General features: G+C 38.4%; 1 protein-coding gene across 1 annotated transcript; it reads left to right on the top strand.

Annotated features, from left to right (window-relative positions):
• Positions 1–669: 669 nt before the first annotated feature.
• Positions 670–25,306, top strand: LOC121648550 (40S ribosomal protein S2-like). The gene is given in 4 exon segments (XM_041998747.1): positions 670–913; positions 1,235–1,311; positions 24,757–24,889; positions 24,892–25,306. Coding segments are annotated over 4 exon segments (801 nt in total). The 3' UTR covers positions 25,239–25,306.

Genomic DNA, 25,306 nt, shown 5'->3' with positions numbered 1-25,306 from the left:
TGGGAGATTTCTCTGTTTGTTTGAAAGATAAATGACCAAAGCATTCAATCTATGTAATCTTATCACTGCAAAGGCATGTTAACATGCAGAGGTCTACAGGGAGGAAAGGGATAAAGCCTTTAATCCTACTATTTGGAATAAGCTGTGGTAAGACAAAAACCTTGTGATTGTTGGAAATGGTCTGTATTGAGGGGAATTTAAGCTTGTTTCTAAGTCAATTGTTGATGTAGACTGGGGCTGAGGGATCGAAAAGCTTAGACTGTCTCAAAATGAAAATGTAGCTCAATTCACGAACAACAAACACTTTTGAGGTTTAGATTTTTCCTGTTTTAAATATTATATTATATTACAATGTAATGTTTTAAAATATTCTTTAACCATTTGCGTTGTTTTTTCATTAAACTTCAGTAACGATGGTCATGTGAAGCTTTGTGAAACACTGAAGCTTTCCAGCCAGTTGATTCAGAAAAGGGTTCATTTCTCAAGGCGCAATATATTGTAATTGTTTTGTTCTGTATGTGCAAACCAGTTATTGGCCAAAATTGTATTTTGATATATTTATTTTGGAGGCTCACAAAAACAATTTATTTGTGGGTAAAAGTAGTGGAATCACAAATAAACAAAAAATAAAGGCTGCTTAGTGGCAGCATGTTGTTGCAGCGGTGAATGATGGGTGTGATGGTGAAGTATGAGCCAGAGATCAAAAAGAAGTGGTCAGGTCTGAAGGTGGAGGTGAAGAGGAAGATGGCATGCCACCGTCAGAGTGTTACAGGCACAGGTGGGGGCCCTGGCACACCCAATCCCACACCTTTTGTGTCAAGAATAGCCTCCATACTCAGGCCTGTAAGTGTGAGTGGCATAGTAGTGGGGAAGCAGGGAGACACACACCAGGCGGAGACCGCAGATGAGACTGGTAAGTTTAAATTCAGTTTAATAAATAAAGTTTGTTTGAACAAACAGTTGGAAGCAGTGGGTAGATTTGGAAAATGGGGCTGCAGGGATGGCCTGTCCAGGCACAAATGTGCCCCGGGTGCATGACACACCTGGAAGTGGCTGGGTGCTGATGGACGCCATCCTGCCAACTCAAAGAGACACAATCAGTGCGGTGAAGGAAGTCCGGGATGAACTGCAACAAATCCATGAAGTGATGCAATGTGTGGCAGTTCATCTGAAATTTCTAGCTCATTAAAAGAACTTGTTAAAAATTAATCTTGCTTACTGTTGTCTTCCAAAGGCTGCGTGACACCTTTGCCTTGCTCCTCATTGAAACTCTTCAAGTCTGGGAGGGGGCTGTGCGTCAGGGTCCTCATGGTGAGGGGGAGGGAGGCCAGGTGGAAAAAGAAGTGCATCCCTCAATGTTGTGCAGGACTGATTATTATACACACCTTTTTGGGATGGTACAGCAGTCTGCCTCCCAATGCATCCAAACACGTCCACTGGTTTTTAAGGAAGGCCAATGGCTTGCTCCACAACAGAACGTGCATAAGCATGGACCACACTGAAGCACACCTCGTCTGCATTATGCGTGTTTGCAAATGGAGTGAGGAGTCAGCCCCTCAAAGAGTAGCCACTGTCACCTGCAAGTTGTACCAGAAGAATTAAGAATCAGGTATTAATTCTTAGATTTTCTAAATGTGTATTCACTTACCAAGGAGCCAGCCATCATGCACAGTGCCTGCCTGCAGTCTAAAGGTGGATTTATACTGACGCGGTTTATGCCTGCAGTCTAATACCTACACTGCTGTGCTTCAGCATGAATGAGTCATGTGTTGACCCAGACCACCATGCCATTAAATTTGTCAGAACCATGTTTGAGTCACAAATAACTTGTACATTGATTGAATACACATTTTTATGGTTCACATAAACAAATTTATTCTAACTCAGAGCCCTTATAGACATGTGAGTGCAGTCACCGATTACATTTGAGAAACTGGACATTGCTGCAAATTGCCTTTTGATATAGGTCTGTTCTCCCACAGTGTGAGTAAACTTAATGTAGTCATTTTAATAATGTCGTCAAAATGGGATGGCAGAGATATTCCATACCTAAGAATAAATGAAAAAAAAAAAAAAAGAAAAAAAAAAAGAAAAATCCAAAGGGGCTTTATGCAGAAAATGTCATATATTGTTGATAAAATCAAACACATATCAGCCTACCTGTCGGCTAATTGGCGCTGAAAAGAGCCAGTTGCCAGAAACAAAAAAATTGTCAACAGCTGATGCACTGGGATTGCACAGTTCCTGCAGGTCAGTCAATCTAAAGGCGGATTTATACTTGCGCGGCGTCCGCAGAGGCTCGATGCACACCTCTTCCAGACCTGACGTGCACCCCTGCTACGCAAATAGTTACGCGGAGGTACTCCCTTGTGATTGGTCAGTTTGGGATCATGTGTTACTGGATATCTGGCTCTTCTTGCTGAATTTGTGTGGTAACCACCGTTTTTAAAAACAATAACCAGTGGATCAAGTTATTGAGAGGCTGATCAAATTATTTTTTCGTTAATAGCTAATAAAGACACTGAACCATACTGGACGCTATTGTTGTTTTAAAACAGAAAATATGTACCGATCTGAAGTGAACCATAAAAAAAAACTCTGACCTGGTGAGTTTACTGGCTGATACCACCCCTGCTGCCACCTTCAGATTAGGAGGAGAAACACGACACCAAAATGACGCGTACCCCCTACGCTCAAGTGCAAGAGAAAACTCACCAGTGTCAGCTACGCCGCAGCCGACCACACGCAGACGCCGTGCAAATATAAATCAGCCTTAACACTAGCCCCAGTTCAGCACATAGATCTAAGAGGACTGCTCTAGGGAATCTAAATTGGCACATCAGCCAGTCATCATCATGGGCCAGAAAATATTCATACTCACCAAAAACTGTCTTCATCCTGATCCTGCCATTGGCATAATCTTCAAGCAGTGCTAACCTCCATTGTGAAGCATTACGCATGAGTGTCACTGCAGTATTTATATATTTATTCAGCAACACTAATTGCAACACACCTTGCCACAATTAATGTACCAATAAGTATAATCACTATATAATGTGAAAATGTATCAATGAACATACTTTGTCATACTGTGCTGTAACTCTTAAATGAGTGCTTATGTATGACTGTATGGCTCCATCCAGGAACATGTCTATAATATTGCAGGCCAATGTGTTTATGATTACGAGGGTCTACAGGTCTGAAATGAATGGTTAAATGCACAAGATGAATGTAGCTTAACTTCAGCATCTCACCAGCTGTGCTGCCTGTTTCCCCGTCTCCAAAATGTTGTTGCGCAAGGATCAGAGTTTGTGTGCAGGTGCACACATTCTCCTGTCAAGTTTGTTTTTATAAATCGCAAACTCTACGGAGAAAGCAACTCATGCCACTTTCAGGCACCATTTGGTGCTTACAGAATCGTTATAAATAAGGCCCCTGTGAAAATATTTTTCTTGAAGAAATGACCAAATTTAAAAACATTCTTCCAAAGCTGCCATTTTCTCCTCATGTCCGTCTGCTAGCATCAGTTTATTCATCATCAGTTTAGCGTTATTACATTCTCGCTGGCGCATTTGGACACCAAGGGTCTGATTTTATTTTACAGATGGATAAATAATCCCATCAGATAAATAAAGAACCTAAGACAATCATGATTGGCCAGGGATGCGGCTCAGGGAGGATCTTGATGAAACCAAAGAGAAAGCAACCAAAAGTTGAAGGTCTCACCTTCATCTCACTCCATATGTTTACACAGGAAGTTTTTAAACAATTGCAACCATTTCTTAATCAATGCTGATTGATCAATGTACTTAATAATTTTGTATAATTTAATTTATTCATGTTTAAAGGAGGTAGCCTTTTTGGAGGGGTGGCACCCCAGTGCCCCATTTTAACAAGCCACTGCTGCTTCATATAGATGAAACTGACTTTAACTGAAAATGGATAAATGCCTCAAACACTACATACATGCAGCTGAACCTTCTTCAGCCTCTCACATTTTGTCAGAATTGAGCAACGTCTCAGCTAAGTTACTGAAATCTCAAATGTCCCAAACTAAATGATGGAAAAATGTTCATTCTTTCTCCAATTTCTCACTCCATTGCCCCCCTCTCTATTTCTTTTCCTTTTTTCTTTTCCCTCTTGCATTCTCACATCTTATTCTCCACCAGCTCTGTGCAATCTGTCAGTCATGTGTAGCCCCTGTCAAGTTTTCAGCTAAGACCTGGGTAATCCTGCCATCACTGAAGCTGTTAACTGGCTAATTACAGAGTATATTGGCCGTCACAGCCCTCTAATCCTCCACTCTCATTCACTTTCGCCCATTAAGGATCCCAGCGGATTACTGTAACAATCACACCTCCTTCTCTCTTTGATGGTATATGAGGATTAGTATTAAAATAAATAGTGTGTGTGTCACAGAAACGATGGGGGTGCTGTCATGAGAGGGGAGAAAAAGACTCCTGCACTGAGGAAGTTACACTGTAAAAGATGTATTAAAAGAACTATTAAATCAGCAACTTGTGCTTATACTTGAGTACTGCCAATGTTCTAACAAAGTTTAACACAGTGGCAGCAACTGTATGCAGTAAGAGGAACTGTGTGCATTAATCCACACATCTATCCCACCTCCTACTGCAAGTACAATGATTTTCTTCTTGAAACATGAAAAGGTGGAAATTAGTTTACCCGTCAGATTCCCCCTAATTTACAAGCTATTCCTTGGATATTTCAAAAGAAGATGACAACTTGAAATTTCTTAAAAGAAAATCGTATAAATGGAGCAAAAGTATATCCTCTGTAAAGTATATATAAGAAAATTACCTTTACTCAACTGAAACTAAACATGGAATAAAACAGTTGTAATCTGCATCTAAATGATCAAAAATAATGTGCAACCCCTTGTATCAAATAACTACTATGTTAATTAAATTAAATCAGATAAATGATGTTATGTATATGCCATAAATGTTATCAAGAAGTGCTATCGGATAGCCACAACAAACAGTAAAGATTATTCAGAACTGGTTTTGTTTTCTGGGTAAACTCTAGAATCAGCCAATAATATTTGCAAGTGAAATATCAATGTAATTCTCTTGGTCTCCAGGACAGTTTTGTTAACAGATGGTATTTAGTCCTTGCCATGTTCCATGGCAGCTATTTTCCATGGCAGTTGTGTTCCCTGTATGTTCCTTATGGCTGCAGTCAGATACCATTTGAATTTAATTCAGTATCTCACTTGACACAATAAGTGATCATTTATTTTCATTTATTCACATATAGTATCTCATTAATATCACATGTGAAAACCATAAGAAAGCCTAAAATTTAAGTCTGCAAGCTACACAAGAAACTAAAAAGGTATAAACTCTGGAATAATCAGGTCATCATGTACAAATGTTTGGATTACGGCATCTTTAAATAATGAACAAATTTCCATAATCTGGTATCTAATTAGCTTTAACTTGGAGGCTAAATTGTATTTAATAAAAACATTGATTTAAGAATGTCTGTTTAAATAACATTCAGATATCTGGTAGTTTATGACCCTTTTGTTTTTCTACCTTTCCCATCCATCTTCATGCTAACTGCATCTGACTGCTTGATTTGTATATACCCTCAGTTTATTGATGATGATGTAGCTCACTACCCCCTACTTTGAAAAATCGTACTAATAGGATACCCAGTTCATTAAAATGTAATGCAGAGGGCTCCTGTGCAGGCCTTACTGTGTGAAAAATTAAAAAATAGAATGTTTTTTTTTAATTTTTTTTTTTATGGAAGATACAGCCCCTATTGCAAATAGTGCTTTCGTTTATGAAGATAAACTGTTGCCCAATTAATTCTCATGCATTTGGCTGAATTTCAAAACTCCTGTAAATCCATGCATCCATTGTGCTTCTTCCAGCCGTGGTACAACCATCAATAAATGTCAGTGTTCTAGTTCTGCTGGCAGCCTTATGTACGCAAACTGTAAGTGAACCACCATCACCTTAGTTAACATGTGAAGTGAGATGTGCTGGCCCCATATATTTACACATTTTCCTGTTCTGAAGTTTAAGAATATAAGTTTACGAAAATAGAAAAAGAATATAGAAAAGAAAAATAAATACAAATGCAGCTGTCCTCATACTAATGGGGTTTATGCATTCAGTATATTTCTCTCTCTTAATTTTAATCTCTTTCAATTTCATTTTGACATGTTTTAAATACAGGCAGATAAAGAAAATCTGAAATCTGCTGACTCATTGTTAATGTTAATGAATGATGGTTATTTGGCCCCTTATTTTTAAAAGAGAGAAACAGTACCGTAAACTCTGCACACACACACACACACACACACACACACACACAGACACACAAACATATATATATATATATATATATATATATATATATATATATATATATATATATATATAGGAAGAAGTGATAACAGAAAAATAAAGATAATTCATTCAACCTGTACAAATATTAATTTAATTGACAATTTGTTGTTTTCAATTAAAAGTACAACTTTTATTGCATAAAAACTGTAAAAGATAAAGTCTATTCAAAGTGAAAACTGTGAAAACCATTTAACAGGTTTAATCTACTTTATTTGTGATCCATCCATCCATTATCTGCTGCTTATCTGGAGTCGGGTCGCGGGGGCAGCTCCCTAAGCAGGGAAACCCAGACTTCCCTCTCCCCCGGCCACATTCACCAGCTCATCCCAAGACGTTCCTAGGCCAGCCGTGATGTGTCCATCCAGCGTGTCCTGGGTCTTCCCCGGGGCCTCTTTCCGGTGGGAAAGTTCACAGTTGTGATCATAACACAAAAGTTGTTAGAAATTTAATTATAACAAAAACTGTTTTTTAAATCCTTTTAATAGTAGAAAACCGTAAAGGCTATGATCGCAGTACATCCACAACGAGTTTTCAGCCAGAGCACACTTCCATACACATGTGGAGGGGGCGGGGCTAAAGGGGAACACAGCTTGACACAAGACCGATCAGACAGAGCAGGAGACTCAGCTTCCATTACTGACATGTACTGTTCCTGTGTAACTGCAGAACAATAAACCCATCATGCACCTGAGCCATCCCTGTGAACATAACCAGTTAACCAGTATATACAACCAGTTAAACTGCTGTTCTCGTGCTGAAAACACTGATGTCATCAGCTAATTTCATAAATGTAATGAGACAAACTAATGTGTCAGTAAAACAGCTGTTCTATTGACGTGTTTTCATCACAACTTTGTAAACAGCAAGTGCATTCACCACTAAATGGCTTCTTACGTGTAATCTTAAGTCTTAAAAGATTTTACTAAAAGATAATCCTGTAGTCTGAGATGAGCGAATTAGTCCCGACAATTGGCTCCGAAACTGGTCTATTAAACTTGTTCAATATTTACGACCAGAAATCTTCATGTGTGTGGGGAAAGCCAAGGAACCCCGAGTTGTGACTCTGTGAATTGTGACGTGGAATGAAATATAGCCATTCCAAAGAGCGAGCTGACTAGGAAGCCAGGAAGGACCATAAAGTCTGTGCTCACGTTTTCTCTAGTCTGTTATTTTCTTTAGTTCTGGAATTTTCTGTTAACATATGACTGGATGAATTACCCAGGCACAGGAACCACAGTGAAAGAGGGAGTGTTAAAAAGTTTTAAATGGGCTGGACCAGTGTTGGCTGGGCTACCGATTACTGAGTTTTCTGGACCAATCAGATCAATAAAAAAACTGTGTTGGCCCAAAAATCATGTCGGCCCACCGGGAAAATGCCAGATGGCCAGTCTGTCCCTGCATAGCAGTAACTGCCTCGCTATAGCACAGCTACTCTGACTCCTGGGAACATATTGTTAGAATAAGGAAAAACAAAAGATATGGAGACTTGAAAAATGATAAGATGGTATAAGTTTTCATATTTCACAAGTGGAGGAATTCAGAAACCACATGTTTTTCCCCCCACAGCTGCAGAACGTTACCTTTACATTCTTCTACTTTGCTTTATTTGAGCCATTTCTTCCCACAATGATGCATTCTAAAACCGTGTCACCCCTGTAATCACAGTGGGTTGTATTGAGTTTGTTAACAAGTTGTTTGAAAGCTGCAGAGCTGGGAGCTTAATCTCTGTATCCCTGCAGCATAATGTGTTAACCTGATTTTACATAAGATGAAAACATCTCTTTGGGGTTTGCCACTTTTTGACTCTCTCACTATTAGAGTTACAGAATGCACATTGTTACGGCCCTGCTTGTCATAGACAGCTGTGGCCGTTTGTGTTGATTAGGGGCTGCAGAGCGCTGCCCTGAGTGGCTAAGGCCAGCGCCTTTGTCCCCGCCCCTGTGTGACTGGCACCCCTCTGGACCAGTCAGGCTGCAGCCCAAGGGAAAGCTAAGGCTGAAAAGGCTGCAGCCGAGGCAGGTCTGGAGGGGGAGAAGCCAGAATGGCTTAGGCCGCTCTCCCCCTCATGTTGTGCACCGGGTGTGTGTGTGTGTGTGTGTGTGTCGCGACCACCTCCTTTTCCACAATGGGTGCTTTAAGTGTTTAGTTGTGTTAAATTTACTTTGTGGTTGTTTTAGGGCTGGGCTAGGTTAGCGTTTTATTGTGTTGTGACGACGGTCACTTTAGTTATGGGCCTGTTGCTTTTGTTTGGTTTTAGTTTCACCACCGAGTTGGGGTTGTGTGTTTCGTTTGCACTCGGTGTGTGTTTGGTATAGGTTTTGGTTTGTTTCTTTCTGCAGGTCCGCTAACCCCAGCTCATCTTTATTTTGTTTAACAGGTTGTCATCACTTTCACGGGAATTGTAAATAAATGCGCTTTCATTTTAATTTACCACCTGTCCATGTCGTGTTCTTTGTTAGGCCCTTCCATACCCCTGAGTCGGGTCGTAACACACATGCACACACATCAGTCTTATTCTCTCTAATTTCCCAAATTGTCATGTGTGGTGAGATAGGTCTTCCCCAGGTGTAAGTGATTAGTGCAATTCTCCCGACAAACTACATCCTGATCTGTCTGGTATACAGTGTGTGCAGAATTATTAGACAAATGAGTATTTTGACCACATCATCCTCTTTATGCATGTTGTTCTACTCCAACCGGTACAGGCTTTAAAGCCTACTACCAATTAAGCATATCAGGTGATGTGCATCTCTGTAATGAGAAGGGGTGTGGTCTAATGACATCAACACCCTGTATCAGGTGTGCATAATTATTAGGCAACTTCCATTCCTTTGGTAAAATGGGTCAGAAGAGAGATTTGACGGACTCTGAAAAGTCAAAAATAGTGAGATGTCTTGCAGAGGGATGCAGCACTCTTAAAATTGCCAAGCTTTTGAGGCGTGATCATCAAACAATCAAGCGTTTCATTCAAAATAGTCAACAGGGTCGCAAGAAGCGTGTTGAAAAAACAAGGCGCAAAATAACTGCCCATGAACTGAGGAAAATCAAGCGTGAAGCTGCCGAGATGCCATTGGCCACCAGTTCTGTCATATTTCAGAGCTGCAACATCACTGGAGTGCCAAGAAGCACAAGGTGTGCAATACTCAGGGACATGGCCAAGGTAAGGAAGGCTGGAAAACGACCACCACTGAACAAGACACACAGGATAAAATGTCAAGACTGGGCCAAGAAATATCATAAGACTGATTTTTCTAAGGTTTTATGGACTGATGAAATGAGAGTGAGTCTTGATGGGCCAGATGGATGGGCCCGTGGCTGGATCAGTACAGGGCAAAGAGCTCCACTCCGACTCAGACGCCAGCAAGGTGGAGGTGGGATACTGGTATGGGCTGGTATCATCAAAGATGAGCTTGTGGGACCTTTTCGGGTTGAGGATGGAATCAAGCTCAACTCCCAGTCCTACTGCCAGTTTCTGGAAGACACCTTCTTCAAGCAGTGGTACAGGAAGAAGTCAGCATCGTTCAAGAAAAACATGGTTTTCATGCAGGACAATGCTCCATCACACGCATCCAAGTACTCCACTGCGTGGCTGGCCAGAAAAGGTCTAAAAGAAGAGAAAATAATGACATGGCCTCCTTGTTCACCTGATCTTAACCCCATAGAGAACCTGTGGTCCCTCATCAAATGTGAGATCTACAGGGAGGAAAAACAGTACACCTCTCTGAACAGGGTCTGGGAGGCTGTGGTTGCTGCTGCACGCAATGTTGATCGTGAACAGATCAAGACACTGACAGAATCTATGGATGGCAGGCTTTTGAGTGTCCTCGCAAAGAAAGGTGGTTATATTGGTCACTGATTTGTTTTTGTTTTGTTTTTGAATGCCAGAAATGTATATTTGTAAATTTTGAGTTGTTATATTGGTTTCCCTGGTGAAAATAAATAAGTGAAATGGGTTTATATTTGGTTTTTGTTAAGTTGCCTAATAATTATACACAGTAATAGTCACCTGCACACACAGATATCCTCCTAAGATACTAAAACTAAAAAAGCCCCACTCCAACTTCCAAAAATATTCAGCTTTGATATTTATGAGTCTTTTGTGTTCATTGCAAACATAGTTGTTGTTCTATAATAAAATTAATCCTCAAAAATACAACTTGCCTAATAATTCTGCACACCCTGTAAAGTGGCTGCAGATAGCAGTGTTACGCTGAACACGCCTGAGTGCGCGCCCCTATACCTGACTTCCGATGCTCCCTCAGGTGCTGCTCCTTACACACTGATTAGCTAATGCTGTTGTTGTTGCTAAATTCCGTTGTGGGTCTCCTTCTGCGCTTCTGATTGGTAGGTTTGTATTTCACATTGTTTGTCGATCATACCAGAGTGATGCTAAGTGGGTGTGTCATTTGGTCAAACGCTACCTTCGGAAAAGCATCAAGCTTTCTTTCTTGGTGTGGAAACTGAAAATAGATAGCTGCTTATCCTATTGTAATAGTCTATATTCCTACATGGAGTAATTATCTTGTTGACTTTTGATCTTTTTTTTTTTTCTTTTTTTAGTAGACGGGAGCTGACAGTGGTGGTGGTTGGGGCCTTCCTGTGGTGCCATCTCCCTTTTTGTGTCATGTGTGTCTTTTTGATCCTGGTGGTTGGGGTGGCCCTGATGTGTCAGTATGATGAGGAATGGGTGCTGTGCAGGCCCCTCCTTGTCCAAAAATCAGAAGAGACTTCACGCAGCAGAGCTGCATTTAGAGCAGGAGATGATCACCTCTGTTTCATGACCAGGCTGAAAATGAAACGTTCAAAGCTGCTGCTGGCTGATCCCACGCTGGCTTACCGTCTATTAATGAAGAGTGTGGAGGAAAACATTTAGAAAGTTAAAAGTGTTGTGAAATGTTGCGGCTTCCTAATTAGAAAACAGCCTACACTTAATAAAATTAAACGACAACAAAAGAAAATATTAACCAAAGAATTTGTTTTATCTTTTTAAACATTTTAGCTTATCTTTTCGTCCATTTGCCTTTCCCACAACATTCCCCTCCATGGCAGCCTTACAACTATTATCCACTTTAGATGATGTCATTTAGTGACTTCTAGCAACTTTTAGGACAGCCAATAGCTACTTTTCTCACTGAAGAGTTGGTAACAGTGGGTGTGTGAGTGTAATTGAAAGAGGAATGCTGATGGGATATGAAGCATTACCAGTAGTTGCATGCTGCTGAATGGATATTGAAATAAGATGCTCTTTTCAGTTCTTACAATTGCAAATCAGTGCCTCACCAGCCATAAGCTTCACCGCACGTCACTGCTCTAAATGTTCTTAAAGTGCAGATTTTAGGTAACACGTTGATGTTAATGAATCCTACAATCAATACTGGACCCATTTTAAGCTGTAATACAACTAAAAAATTAGAATAGAATGATGTAGATTCAACTTGTTCAGCTGTGCGCGTTCCTGTAATGACCACAACGCTATTGGCATAACACCGGAGCAGGAGAAATACTTCATCTGCTACACACTATAGCAAGATGCTTCCATCTTCACCTGCCTGAGAGAATTTAGAAAACTCTCATATTAATGTCTGATCTTCAGCTGGTTGACGTATTTCTGACGCGTGCACTCTGTATTCTAATGGAAACTAGTGATGTGTGGATCGATATCAAACTATTAATACTACCAAGCCAGCTTTTTATGTTTTAGAATAGATTTTCATTTTAGAATATCATTATTTTACTGATTTTTGGTAAAAGTGCAGTCTATTACATACTAGAATACAGTGGAAAATAACTTTAATATCAGGATCTTCTCTAAATTGTACCCAGTTGGCAGGAACTACTTTTTCTCTCAAGTCATATGTGAAATGGCCCAGCGTATGGGTGAAACACAGCATCTCTCACTCACTCAGGCTGAACATGTGGAGCTGAACAGGTGTGATGCATGATCATAAACTGTAGAGAAAAGATGGACGGAGCTTCCGTGACATCAACCGTAGGTTTCTGAAGAGAAAAAGTGAAGCTCATTGGACGGTTCCTACCACCGCCATCTTGGCAGCATCACGCCTGCTGTTGCTCCTTGAAAACACAAAAATGGGCAAAGTGGCAGAGCTGCAGGCAGGTACTAAAGACTATTCAGATGGAGAAAATATGGGGCTGTGTACCACTGAGTCTAAATTTTGGAAAGTGACTTTCTCCATTGGTATTGATCCATTTTCTGAGTCAAGCGACAAATAGCTAAGCTCCATGAATACTAATCAAATTACAAGTGTGACCGACACAGGAGACAGACGAAACTGTCCGTCCATCTGCGTATCTGTCTTCTGCGTCAAGCAGAAGTTATTTAACATTAATTTAAAATGAAATGAGTTCCACAAATGCACCATTACGTCAGGATAACATATTGAAATGTTGCTTTCCTTGTTTAGTGTTTAAAAAGTGAAGTGGAAATAAAAACTTTCTTTAGACAAAGCTGTTACTTCTCTGTCCCTATTCATGTTTTTTTTTTTTTAATTACTGGCTACGGCGTCCTAAAGTTACTAACAAATGAGAATTCCCACAAGCTTTTTTTTTTTCTTTTTTTTCCAGGGGAAAAAAAATCCAGATAAGTGCAATGGAATGCCTTTAATCACACATGTCTTTTTAAATATTTTGACATTTCTTCATAAAATTATGAAAAACATTTTTCAACATTCTCTTTTATTACAAAGAACAAAATAACTTACTAACAAGTTGTTAACCACAACATTTTTGTTTTTCCCTTTTAAACATCTTTATTCAAATCTCTCCCCTCATTCGCTTTCTTCATGCAGTAACCTGTTTATGACACCACGTGGCCAAAGGATGTATGATACATATTGAATAGTGTTCATGTAAAAAGGAGTGCTTCATTCTTCACATTAATAGGAGGACTGGCTTTTTACAAAGTTTCAGCTACCTTAGATTAGCCTTCCTTATTATCACTTAGAGCTCGTCTTTTAGTCTGATTTAGCTATTGCAAATTGTTTCTTTGTTGGTAAACCACTTTTATTCATGTTTTCATGAAGTCTTATTTTTTTCATTCATTCATTCATTATCTGTACCACTTTGTCCATTAATTTTAGTGGGAAAACTGGAGCCTAACCCAGCGTTTAACAGGTGAGAGGCAGGTCTTATTTTTTTGCTTTTAAAATTTGTTTTTAACTTTTTAATTAAACCTTTAAATGAACACCGAACCACAAATAACAAATCAAGTAGCCTTAATAAATTTGGCCTAAAAATGCCAAAGTCATGATGATACTTTCACTAAAGCAATGGTAGCAAATTCAGCACTCAGCTTTTTAGTCTTAAATTATTATATTATTATTATAAATATTTAAGTATGCAGTTACAGTTTATTTTTCAGTTTTTATTTACTTCTTCCATTCCTGTCATGCTTGTGTTTAAATTCAGCTGTCCATCTCTCGCTGTTGGAACCATGAACTAGACTGTCATTGGAGAGTCTTCCACTCTTCTTTTATTTAGATGATGGTATGACTGAAGTCTCCTTGGTGTGTGATTGGCCACATGGTGTGCCCGTTAAACTAAATTCTTGCCCCCATCTGATGAAGATTCGGCTCTCTGACGGGAGTCATTTTTTTCTTCTTCACTTCAAAGACAAATCACTTATTCATCACGGCAAGTTTTAATTTCAAACTGAATTTTAACCTGGGTGTTAATTTAAATCCCTGTTTAACACCAGCAGCTACTTTTCCACCTTTAATAAACAGGATGAGCTTTTTTCACTAAACTGTATACATTATTAGCTGTACTACAGTTGTGTGTGTTTGCTTGGCTAGCATATGCTGTTGTCAGCTAGATGTTAAGCCAGTGACAAGTTTACTAGAAATTTGAAGTCAAGCTTTTTCTGTTTGCAAACCTTGAAAAGTAGCTGTGACAATAAAGTCTCCTGTGTCAGAGCATGAAATTAATGGCTCTGGAATGATTTGCTGATTGTGTTGATTTCACTGTAGATTAACTTTAGCTGTAGCAGTTTGCCATTACAAAGTGACACTTTGGCCCTCTAGCTTTTGTTTGTGCTGAGCTGGATGCCACTGCAGATGCTCCACTTGTTGCATTTCTGCTAAAAATCTGCTGCACTCTGACTTTGCCATTTCAATGAATAAATGGCTCTAATGGTTCCTAAGAAGAGGCTGAAAGTATTTTGGACACAATAACCCCTGCTGTAGCTCCCTCCCTCGCATCCCCCCATCAACCGCCTCCCGTCTCTAGTGGTTAAAAGCACAAAGCAATTTTTCTTTTTAGGGTGAAAGTGGAAGGCCAATCCTGCACAAAGCAATTACTACAAGTTCTCATTCACACACACATACAAACAAAGAAGCGGGGCAAAAAGAACACAGAGTCTGCCATACCCATATGAGTGTTAATAAAAAACATATAATCACTACACCAGAGCCTTCTTAAATTAACATCAAGCAGCCTATAATTGCCCTTCCTGCTCAGAAACTTCTCAAGTGGTCAACATATTACAGAAAGAGAGCAAGACCTTCTACAATAGTGGAAAAGACAAGCCCAAACACACTATATCTCAGATCAGTGTATGAGTTGTGACACCACACACACACACACACACACACACACACACACACACACACACACACACACACACACACACACACAGAATCCCACACACACAGTCATAACAGAAGCTACAAACCCTGCAGCAAATAACCACAGCAGTAGCCCACACAAGCAGAAAGCAGTCAGGGTCTTTTTTTGCCTCGTAGTTAACATTGCCCCAAAAGACAAAACAATTGCATTTGAAAGGAAAAGCAGGGGGGAAGTCAGTAAAGGGGAAAATGAAAGATAAAAAAAAAAAAAAAAAAAAGAAATTGCAGTGAGAAAAAGTGAACGTTATGGCTTTTGGCTTTTTAGTTTTCTTAACTGTATGAAATAAAGAATCAATTTATTCCGTATGACTGTGATGTGTGACAGTATGACAGTTTTAAAGACATTAGGAGGAATATAAGCCAAGGGGGGGGGGGGGGGGTTACAATGCAATGTCTACACTCACCACTACTGTGAGGGAACCGAGAATTGAGAGGTGGAGGAAATAAAAATGAGTCTGAGAAAGGGAATCCAAAAAGCATGGAACATAAAGTGGAGAAGTGGAAGCATGGAGAATTTGAAGGAAAATTACAAAATTAGGGATAAAAGCTGAAAAGATTGGGGATAAAGTGAGACAAATAGTGGAGAAAGAGAGTGGGGTAAAGAGGAAGAAAGCTGGATAGTGAGCCAGAATGTAAGAGGATGAGATGGAGAGGGTTCTGGTGTCTACAGGCTCTCTGGTGTCTTCCATCTTTGATCTAAATGTACTTTGGCATTTCTCCTCTCCTCTCCTCAGATGCAATTAGAATTCTTGCTAGCCAAGCAGACGCAGATGAAATGGCTGCTTAATGACTTCCTCGGCAACCCGCCCCGGCAACGCAAACCTTCCATCTGGAGCCTCCTGTTTCTCTCTGTCCCTCTCTCACCTCCTTCTTCCCACCCTCTTCTGTCTCCTCACCCACTTTGATTTTAATTCCAATTCTTGTCTGGGTTTTTTTCTTTTAGGGTCTGATTCGTTTCACTCTTGTTTGGAAATATAACTTATTTGGCAACCAAAATTTTCAATAAACACTTTATGCCAAGATGGATACAGCTACAATCCCAGAAACTTGATACATTTAGTAAACATGTAAAACAAATAGAAAGGAGTGATTTGCAAATCAATAAAGTGGTATTTTGATTAGTTATGGTATAAAATAAATGTAAAATTTTGTTGCAACTTTGAAAGAACCGTTAAAGTTAGCAGTAGCTAGCTAATGAGTTAACAGTGAACAATTCGCATGCAGCATCATCTGTTTTTGTACAATCTGAAAACGTGAGTTAAGTTAAAGAGGCCATCTTGTATGGAGGACTGAAAATGTCAAAATAAAAAATAAATACAGAAATATAAAAATGGCTCAATAAACAAATTGATGTACTAATAAATTATACAACAAAATGTAAAAGAAAGTTTTTTTTTCCATTGAGAGACCTATAAAACAAGACACAAATGTATATTTATTTTGTCATTTTCAGCTGTTTTAAATTAACTTTATGTTAATATTCCTATTTATTTACTTTTCTGTCATTTTCAGTTAATTTTATTTATTCATTTGGTGATTTTGTTTTCATTCTTTCGTTCTTTATTTGTATGTCTGTATTTATTTTGTGTTGTTTTGCTTTTACATTTTCTTTTCCAAGCATATTAATTTCTCTTTTTCCTTTTTAAATTGCCATGTCTCCTTTTCACATTTCCTTATGCATTTCTGCCTCATTATATAAATGAGAGGGGTGGCCTTTGAAGGCGTCTTGAGCCAGATCCTTGCCTACTGACCAATCAAGACTGCGCAGGCTACAGGCTGTGCAGACAGAGCTTCCTGCATGGCTGCCTGGCTCTGCCGAGCGAGGCTGTGGGAGGGAAATGAAGGTTTTATGTTGGTAGAAATGGTTGACTTTCAACAGGAGACTGTACAGGATCTTCAGCATATTGCTCTTTTAGCTGAAAAATCACAAAATCACTGATGACATTTTACTATTTAGTGTGGATGCAATAACTAAGAGGCTGTTCCAGCTGCAGATGTGCACAACTAACATAATCTTGCTCTTGCTCATGGGAAGCTTCAAACACAGGTTTTATGGCTTGTGAACAGTAATGTTTTTGCCCTGATACCCTAAATAATGAGTCTAACAAAAGGGGATCATAACTGATAAAATACCCATACACTAATAAAAAGAATGTTTACTAAAGGTTATAAATCAAGAGGAAAGTATAGCTATTTTCCCATAAAACTTCTGTATAAAACACAAAAGGCAAGCCCCCCTGGAGTGGGACCACGTTTGTGTACCCAGCAGAGGCATAGCCCCTCTGTTCCTCACTGGGCAGAAATGCTCATTAGTTTTCTATTTGGTGATATTCTTTTGTCTAGTGTTATGTGTGCATGCATTTTTATATGCTGCTTATAATTTCAAATAAATGAAAATATATTTCAGGTAGCCAAAAGTTAGAAGCTTTGTGCACTCCTGAAGCTACAACTGAGCGAAAAACTAAAGGCTGATTTACCTGGGTATGATAGTTAAAGCAGGCAGTGAAATGATTTTCAAATGCAATATGAAGAGTGTCAAACAAGAAGCCAGAGGCAATGAAATGCTCATTAAATCAGCCAAGCATTTCAACCTTATCAGAAATTTTTTATGAATGCTTAACAATGCATGGAGGAAGTTCTGTAATATTTTTTTTTCCCATATATGGATTTAATGGTCTTCCTAAATTTCAAAGGATTACTTGAACTATTTGAAGTTTCTGTGAGAAAATGGTCAGCTTTGGCTTTTCAGCTGCCTGAAAAACATCCAGGCTGAACTGAGATAATTCTGGACTGATTTATGCATTGGTTCTGCATAAAGGATGCAAGCATTTTGACAATAAGAAAAATAAAAAATAAATAAATGAGAAAACCAGCTGCTGAATTTTTAACATTATCAATGAGCTACATTTTCTCCAGTCATACGTTAAACACATCAAGAAAATCCCTTGATTAGTTAAACATTTTAACACATACTTACTGAGGACAGCATAGTTTTAACACCTTTCAGTTTTGGTAACAATGTGTGTGTTTTAATCTGCAAATAAAAAGACAGCTATTAATTAATAATGATGATTTGTTAATATATGTTACCATTTATGTACATTTTACCTTTTTAATTGTACAATCTGAAATGCAAGTGTCCTTAAACAAGGCTTATATTTGCTAACAAGGCAAACAAAATCTGAAGGGTAATACTTAATTTCTTGCTATGGACTGCAGATCAATTTAATCACAGCACTGCCACATTTTCCAGAGTTGCTGTGCAGAACAATTCATAGAAACCAGATAATCAGCCTTCTAGTTAAAGCATGCTTATTTAACCTTGAAGTTACTGCTGTCTCCGTCTCTTTATCCACCTTCCTTTTTTTTCTCACTGGTACGTCTCGATACTTAGCTCATCTTTTTATCACTCCACAGGAGGAAGGGCACACTTCCTAATCGGGCTGAGGAATGCAGATTTAATGAGTTTGGCAGATGAGTTGCATGGTGCACACACATGAGCAAACGTCCACAAAAATGGAGCTTACAAGTGCACACAGACACAGCTGATCAACAAGCCACAAAGGCTTGTTTACTTCCAGTGGCATGTGGAAGCCAGTTTTCACAGCTGCTTTTATATGGATCGACTTCCATTTATTTTGGACAACCTAATCCAAACTCTAACCTCAACTATAACCAAAACATGTCAACTTATCTCAACCTTAACCTTCAGATCCCAGAATTAAAGTTTTGCCTTTTTGCATGTGCACTTTGGTCAGGCCTTTTGCTGAGGACAGCTTAGAGATTGCTATACCATGTAGTAATATTATGGGTAATAGGCACTTTTCAGTAGTAGCATTGGTGTGGCTCACAGTGTGGAGGTGGTTGGTTTTTGTAATATGCTGCTACAAGAGGGACATGAACTTAACCACTACCCTTAAAAGATATCTGGCAGACTTGAATGAAACAATCCCTGGTCTGGTCCAGGAAACAATTAAACTATGTTTTAACAGATTACACATGTTTTCTAAAAGCAAACATACAAAAAGTTTTTTTCAAGAAAGTTGCATGCTTTAATAAAGTTGATTAAATTCAAACCATTTTAAATTTCTTCTTATAATTTTTTATATGGAGTGCCTCAGGGTGCCCATGGGCATTTCTGAACACTGATGTATGATTTGATGTGAAATCTTGACAAAATGTTAACCAAGTGCGTTGTTAATTAAATGTATTGTATTATATTTATATGAATGAGAAATTGCATCTAATATTAGCCATCTATAAGTACATTCAATCCTACTTTACAATTCCTGTCAGGCTTCAGTTTATACATGTAACGGGCCGTTTTAATCGAGCGTCTTTGTTAGAAAAATCATGTATATTATCATGATGTTTTACTATTATAATATGTGATTCACTATACTTTGTACCAATCATTATGTTTTAAGTATTAAGGTTTAGGAAATGTACTCTGCAGCATTCTTTGTGCATGTGTGCTGATTTTATGCTTCAGTCTAAAGAAACAGGAAGTCAAGGCCATGGATAAGATGAAAGAACGTGATTGTACCAGAAGGAGACCGGACACTAACCTACCCATGCCTCCTAACTTTCATGTCTTATCTTTAGTGAAAAAATGCTGTAACCTGAGACTTGTGTAATTCTGAAGTGTTTGATGTTCAAGGGAAGGACTTCATGAACCTCCCTTTATAATGTCTTGTGATGTGTGAAACAAATCAGTGTGTGTATTAGACTTATATGGTGTGTGCACAAGTAAAATTGGACACATTGAGTAATGCTCTGTGTCTTTCTGGTGCTGAGCAGTGCTTTATGTTGGGAAGAATTTTCCTAACAGTCTTAGAGTGCCATTTTAGTCCAAAATGCTGAGAAATTATGGAATTTTTTTCTACTGTAAAACTTAAAAACAAAAGCTACTCATCAACTTTTTAAAGTCGAAGAATCAATCCTACTCCTACAGATATTCAAGAGATCTCTAGAGGTGTCCTACTGTTGCCTGTAGAGCAGGGCTATTCAACTCTGTCCCACAAGGCCCCAAAATCCAGCAGGTTTTTAATGTCTCTGCTCTAACACATCTGGTTCTTGGATTCATTTATTTTGAGATGTATTAGGAAACCTTTATTTTTGATTCATTGCTATTGTATATATATTGTATAATTTTGATTATTGTCAAAAAACAATCCTATTTTAAATTATTCACTTAGATGTCTCTCTAAGATATTTCAATACTCTTAGACAAATGGTTCCATTCAGCAATTGGTCATTTCAATGAACATGGAAGTCACATCATCTAAAATTCCGTTTAAGGCATCTAGTACTGTTGTTACCCTGCTCTGAGACTGAAATTTAAGACTGAGTCCTACACTTTGCTAAAAGTCTGAGTGAGACTCTTGATAAGTAACTTTTTAAGTTTGGCTTTTAGCAAGGAATTTTTTTACTCATAAGTCAACTCTTAACATTGTTCTTAGGAGTAAATGTAAGGCCTGCAGGGTCTGCATGTCGGCTAAGGTGTTCAGTTTTTTTCATTAAAATCGGATGCCATGAGGTAGACCTATAGACTGTAGTAAAGCGGAATGACAGCTACAAGACACCGAACCAACTGCGTTTTAGCCTCCGAAGCCCCTAGTCCCATGCTGGGTGTGCTTACCAATGATAATGAAACACCTTCATTGTGACAGAGCAGTCTAGAGAGTCACAGCATGAATCCTCTTCCACAGCCCACTAAGCGTCTCACACATGCACGGACATGAGTTAACAAGAACATACACATACTACACTTTACATTTACATAATGTATTATTCTTCATGAATAAACACACAGACAAGAGCAAATGATAAAGTTGTATATAACTGTGTTAAAATGAAAACACATTGGGAAATGAAAAGTAATAAGATTAAAAAAAAAAAAAAAAAAAAGAACAAACCTTCTGGGGTTACAAAGACCCGTACAACCAAATGCCAAACAGCTTTTCAGAGATTTTGTTTAAATGTCAGTACAAAAAGGGGAACAAAATATTTTTTCATTAACTAGGTTAGGAAAAATTGTTTTACATTAAATTTTTTGTTTTTTGATAAACATTAAATTGAAAGTTCAATCCCACACTTAAGGCTCAATGATTAGTTAGGCAGGAAGTTAATAATTTAAGCTGCATGAAAAAGCCAGCACTGGATTTAATTTATGAAACTTACTAAATTAAAAAGAAATTCCCACAAATCCTGTGTTCTGAAATTGTGGCTGAAACTGTTTGGAAACCAGAAGTGTTTAAACTCTTAAGTAACCTGTTGCTAATACCATCATTAAAGTTATTAGCAAACATTAGTTGAATAACGTGCTCAATAGGTTAGTCATAGAATGTGATAAGTTGTTTCCCTGACCTCTGTTTAGGCTAAGTTAGGCTAACTGCTGCCTAGCTTTAGAAGAAAGATCCACCACACGTATTGGCAGGAATTCTTAAACTGTTAGATAAACCTTGTCATTAAAAAAAAAAACCCAACAACAACAACAACAAACAAATAGATTGGGAAACAGAATTATTCTGTAAATGTGAGACAGGAAAATTAACAGTCAACGTCTGATAAAAAAAATCAAATATTCTTTGAACGGCCGACGCTGTACCACTAAGGCAACGATCTGACAATGAGTGGACTCCAGGCTTGCTGTTATGTAGGCAGGCTGAGTAGAATCTCTCATTAACTCCACCACCACGCCCAGTAGAGGTTCTGAGTCTCCAAAGGAGCACAAAGAAAGAGACAAAATAAAATAGAAGCCAAAACAGAAAAACAATTCCTGACACTCTTTATATTTCCAAAAATATAACCCTCATAGAAGAGTCATCATAAAAATAATAATAAAAAAAAACTCACTTTAATTTTCAGCTCTTATTTTAATGCTAGAAGTGTAAAAATTAATAATGAACAACACATCCTGGAAACTAGTTGTATATTGACAGATATTTAAAAGTACAAGTACTTTCCAGAAGAAGGGCAGCAAAAGAAGTAATATATATATATATATATATATAGTATATTAATATATCTATTACTTCATTCTTTCTCTGTACCACTTTGTCCATTAGAGGTTGTGGGTAAGCTGGAGCCTATCCCAGCATTTTAACAGGTGAGAGGCAGGGTACACCCTGGACAGGTCACCAGTCCATCACAGGGCCAAGACAGAATGAGACAAACAACCATTCACACACACACACTCACTCCCAGAGTCACCAATTAACCTAACATGCATGTCTTTAGACGGTGGGAGGAAACCGGAGTACCCGGAGAGAACCCGTGCATACACGGAGAGAACATGCAAACTCCACACAGAAAGGCCACCGCCCGCTAACTTCGAACCTCCCCCCATATATATATATATATATATATATATATATATATATATATATATATATATATATATGAATCCCTACGCCGTACAACATCTATGTGACCTCAGATAAACAGCTCAAGTCCACATTCAAAAGTGAAATATTATTCTGATTGGCTCTTTCAGCAAAAATACATTCACCCACATTGAAGCTGAGGCCTTACACACTTTGAGTTGTCTTCTGTCTCACCAGATCATTGAGACATGGTTTCCAGTCACTTTTTAAAACCAATTAAAGCCATTTAAACCTTTTAAAATAGTTAAAAAGTTAATGTAACTGAACCAGAGCTGCATCAAAAATTAAGAACTTAGACTTTATCTTAAAATTTCCATTAATCTTTGTGTGAACAAGTATGAAACAGTTTTTTAGTCAAAGTAATGGCACCCTTTGGTTCCTACAATATCCTTATCTTGTTAGTATATTCAGTTAGTTAGTCCTGACATTTAAGGAGTGAATATTCACATTTTCCCTCTATATACTGTCAACACAGCTCTGGACACAACAATGGGCCAGAACAAGAAAAACATACAGATAATGACAATTGATTCCATTCTTAAAAAATATTTGATATTTAAGAATTTTACCAAATTTTTAAATTTATTTTAACACTAAACAAAAATATACAGGTTTTCTGCTCAGGGTTTCTCCTAATTGTAAAGGGAGAATTGACTTTTTACAAAAAAGAAGGAATTTTGGTTCATTAAAATCCAATTCCTCACCGTTAGTTGGATCAAACTTAATATCTTGGTTTGAAACAGCTGCAATTAATTACGAGAATCATCTCCAGATTAAAGAGCTTGATTAGCTCAGTTAAACTGATTCCATCAATTACAGGTTTGATTGGCTGTAAAACAGCTACTAAAGAGTTATTCATTTATTCATTAGTTGTGTCAAGAGTTTCTCTCTGTGTCTTGTTTTTATGAGGTGTGGTGTTACTTGGCTCCATGTAATAGCTCAGGATATTGGATTTGGGAACATGAGAGGGGAGGAAGAAATAGTTTTACAAAAGAATTGTGATGTGTATAAACCTATAAAGAGAGAGAGAGAGAGCAAGAAAGAGAGAGAAAGGAGTAGTTTTACTCAAGCTGGGATCAACCCCGTTTTTAATAGTGATTTAAAAACTAGAGATTTATAGCTCACTGAAGGTTTTGGCAGTGCTTTTTTGGTTGTCTTATTCTAAGATGAACAACTGATCAATGATGGGAAGAAAAATGAAAATGAAAAAGTTTATACTCCAGAGGAAAGAAAAAACATCACCACATTAAACCTGAACATGAATTGTATTGTAGTTCTGTTTTCTACAATGTTAGTTAAAGTTTTAAAAGTGGATCTGCTTGTTCCGTCCGAGGCTGAATGGAAAATAAAAAAAATCAGCAATCCAGTTCATAAACCAAGACAACATGTCTTTTGTTGCATTTACTTGATCTTATTTGCTTGACACTTGGTTAAATCAGGGGATTATATGAATGAAGGCATCAAGACTAAAAGTCCTTTATGGAAAAATGTTTGGTGTATAATAGGCCAGATGTCATGGACAACATTTAATTTTAAATTGCATATTCTGCAAGCAAAGTTACAGGATTTTGTCAAGGTAAAAAAAGGGAAAAACTCAGATTCTCTCCAGGTAATATGAAAATATTCATACTGAATTAACTTGTAAATGTCCACCGTCAACAAAGAAGCCAATTCCTGTAGCATTTGCTTTTGTCAAAAAAGGCATAATTTACTTCACTGGTCAGTCTCTTCAGGCAATTCGGATTTGATTTATATTTAAGGAAGATTGTGGCCTGAAACAAAGAAAAGCAAATGCTTATGTAAAGCATTTGAGGCAATGGTATCATCAGGCAGTAAATTGCACATTTTCTCACTTTTTCAAGAGGGAAATCATTCAGGTCTTTATTACCCTGGTAAAAGTTAATTGTTACCAGCAAAATGTTCTGATTTGACATTTTCAGGAAACCACAATTTTATTTCTATAAGTGTTATAGCTTTTTGTCCTTTGTTGTTCTGCCTTGCCATTTTTTTGGCTCATGTAATGCAATCAAACTTAATTAACCATATCAAAGTGTTCATTGAGGCCATTGGGGTGATTGAGTGAACACATGGTCTGTATTTATTGCGCTTTACTGTACCTGGAATGATACCCAAAGTGCTTTACATTATATGTCACATTCACCCATTTACACACTGATGCCATGCAAGGCGCTAACTACAACCCATCAGGAGCAATTTTGGGTTCGGTGTCTTGCTCAGGGACACCTTGACATAGGGTCAATAGGCTGAGGATCGAACCAGCAACCCTCAGGCTACAAGATGACCACTCTATCCACTGAGCCATGAGTTCTGGTCTGAAAGAAAGATGAGGTGTTGAGGATCATGCCCATCCAGAAGCAGATCAGAGCTGGTCAGCGCACAAAGTTCAAGGCCTTTGTTGCCATTGGTGTCTACAATGGTCATTTGGGTTTGGGGGTGACGTGCTCCATCCTGGCAGGAAAAGTTACTGAGATAACAAAATTGTACCCTACAAGGTGACTGTTCACTGTGGTTCTGTCTTGGCACGTCTCATCCCAACCCCTCATGGTACTGGTATCGTGTCCGTCCCTGTGCCCAAGAAGCTGCTCATGATGGCTGGTATTGATGACTGCTACACCTCTGCCCGGGGCTGCGCTGCCACCCTTGGATACTTCGCCAAGTACACCGTAGATGCCATCTCCACGACTTACAGCTCCCTGACTCCTGGGAGCTCTTCATACCAAGAGTTCACTGAGCATCTGGTCAAGACTCACACCAGGGTGAATGTGCAGAGGGGCCAGGCTGTGCAGGCTGCTACCTGTTAATCGTTTTATACATAGAATTGTTGAATAAATGTACAGAAATACCAAAAAAAAAAGAAAGAAAAAAAAAA

This window comes from Melanotaenia boesemani, chromosome 11, assembly GCF_017639745.1.
Source record: "Melanotaenia boesemani isolate fMelBoe1 chromosome 11, fMelBoe1.pri, whole genome shotgun sequence".
Classification (NCBI taxonomy): Eukaryota; Metazoa; Chordata; class Actinopteri; order Atheriniformes; family Melanotaeniidae; genus Melanotaenia; species Melanotaenia boesemani.
Note: the sequence above shows the minus strand (reverse complement) of the source record. Positions and strands in the feature narration are given on the sequence as shown.